The sequence below is a fragment of the Bombus impatiens genome, unplaced genomic scaffold (genome assembly GCF_000188095.3).
Source record: "Bombus impatiens unplaced genomic scaffold, BIMP_2.2 scf_0640, whole genome shotgun sequence".
Taxonomy (NCBI): Eukaryota; Metazoa; Arthropoda; class Insecta; order Hymenoptera; family Apidae; genus Bombus; species Bombus impatiens.
Window position 1 is genome coordinate 69,647 of NT_177059.1, and position 744 is coordinate 70,390.

A 744-nucleotide genomic window follows, 5' to 3' on the forward strand; every position below is an offset into this window, starting at 1 on the left:
GTTTTTTTGTTTTTTTTTTTTTTGTTTTGAAGGAATAATTCGTTTCGAACTGTAGTTGTGTCTTTGTTAACGTATGTACCTGATAAATATTTAATGAACTTTATCCCGTCGTCACATACCTTTGTAGACTAGGAAGTACATTCTTTGAAGCACCACCAATTCTTATGATTTTTGCAACAGGGTCTTACAGCTGAATGAAATACACAACTGCATCTGCAACTTGATCTAAAAGAATTTCTAACTCATTTGACGCGGGGAACTCGAAACATTTCATAGCATTTCTTCGAGTCATATTCATTTCGTTTTAACGTTTAGCGTTTTAATCAAAATTGCTTTACCTAAGAAAGCAATGGTTTCTCACGTGATACGATTTCTTATGTCTTCCCTTCACGGAAAAATTAACAACTTTTATACGACACTTTGAATCAAATCATCGTGAAATTAATATTACTTTCTTGCTTTCTCTCATACGGAAAGAAAGATTCCAGACATTCGAACGAGCAGATCGCAAGGTTTCTGCCGATCGTTGATACAAACAAATACTTGAATTCGCCTCTGCAGATGATACTGTATCTCACCATTCTTTGCTGATTATTGTCCCATCTGATATAGGTCGAAATCTGCGACATCTGTAATTTAAATGAATTAACATTCAACAATTAACACGCATAGCCAAACTATGTTATGTGTATGTGTGTATATATATATATATATATGTGTGTGTGTGTATATATATATATATAT

The 744-nt window shown here is 33.1% G+C and overlaps 1 protein-coding gene across 6 annotated transcripts in view; it reads right to left on the reverse strand.

The window, feature by feature from the left end:
• Position 1: 1 nt before the first annotated feature.
• The window catches only part of LOC100749014 (tau-tubulin kinase homolog Asator), a 12,826-nt gene continuing 12,083 nt past the window's right edge, over positions 2–744 (reverse strand). For all 6 annotated transcript variants that reach the window (XM_003491823.4, XM_012389219.3, XM_012389218.3 and 3 more), the window contains exon 15: positions 2–629. In XM_003491823.4, coding sequence (XP_003491871.1) covers positions 575–629 — 55 coding nt within the window. In that variant the 3' untranslated portion in view covers positions 2–574. The remainder of the gene's footprint in view (positions 630–744) is intronic.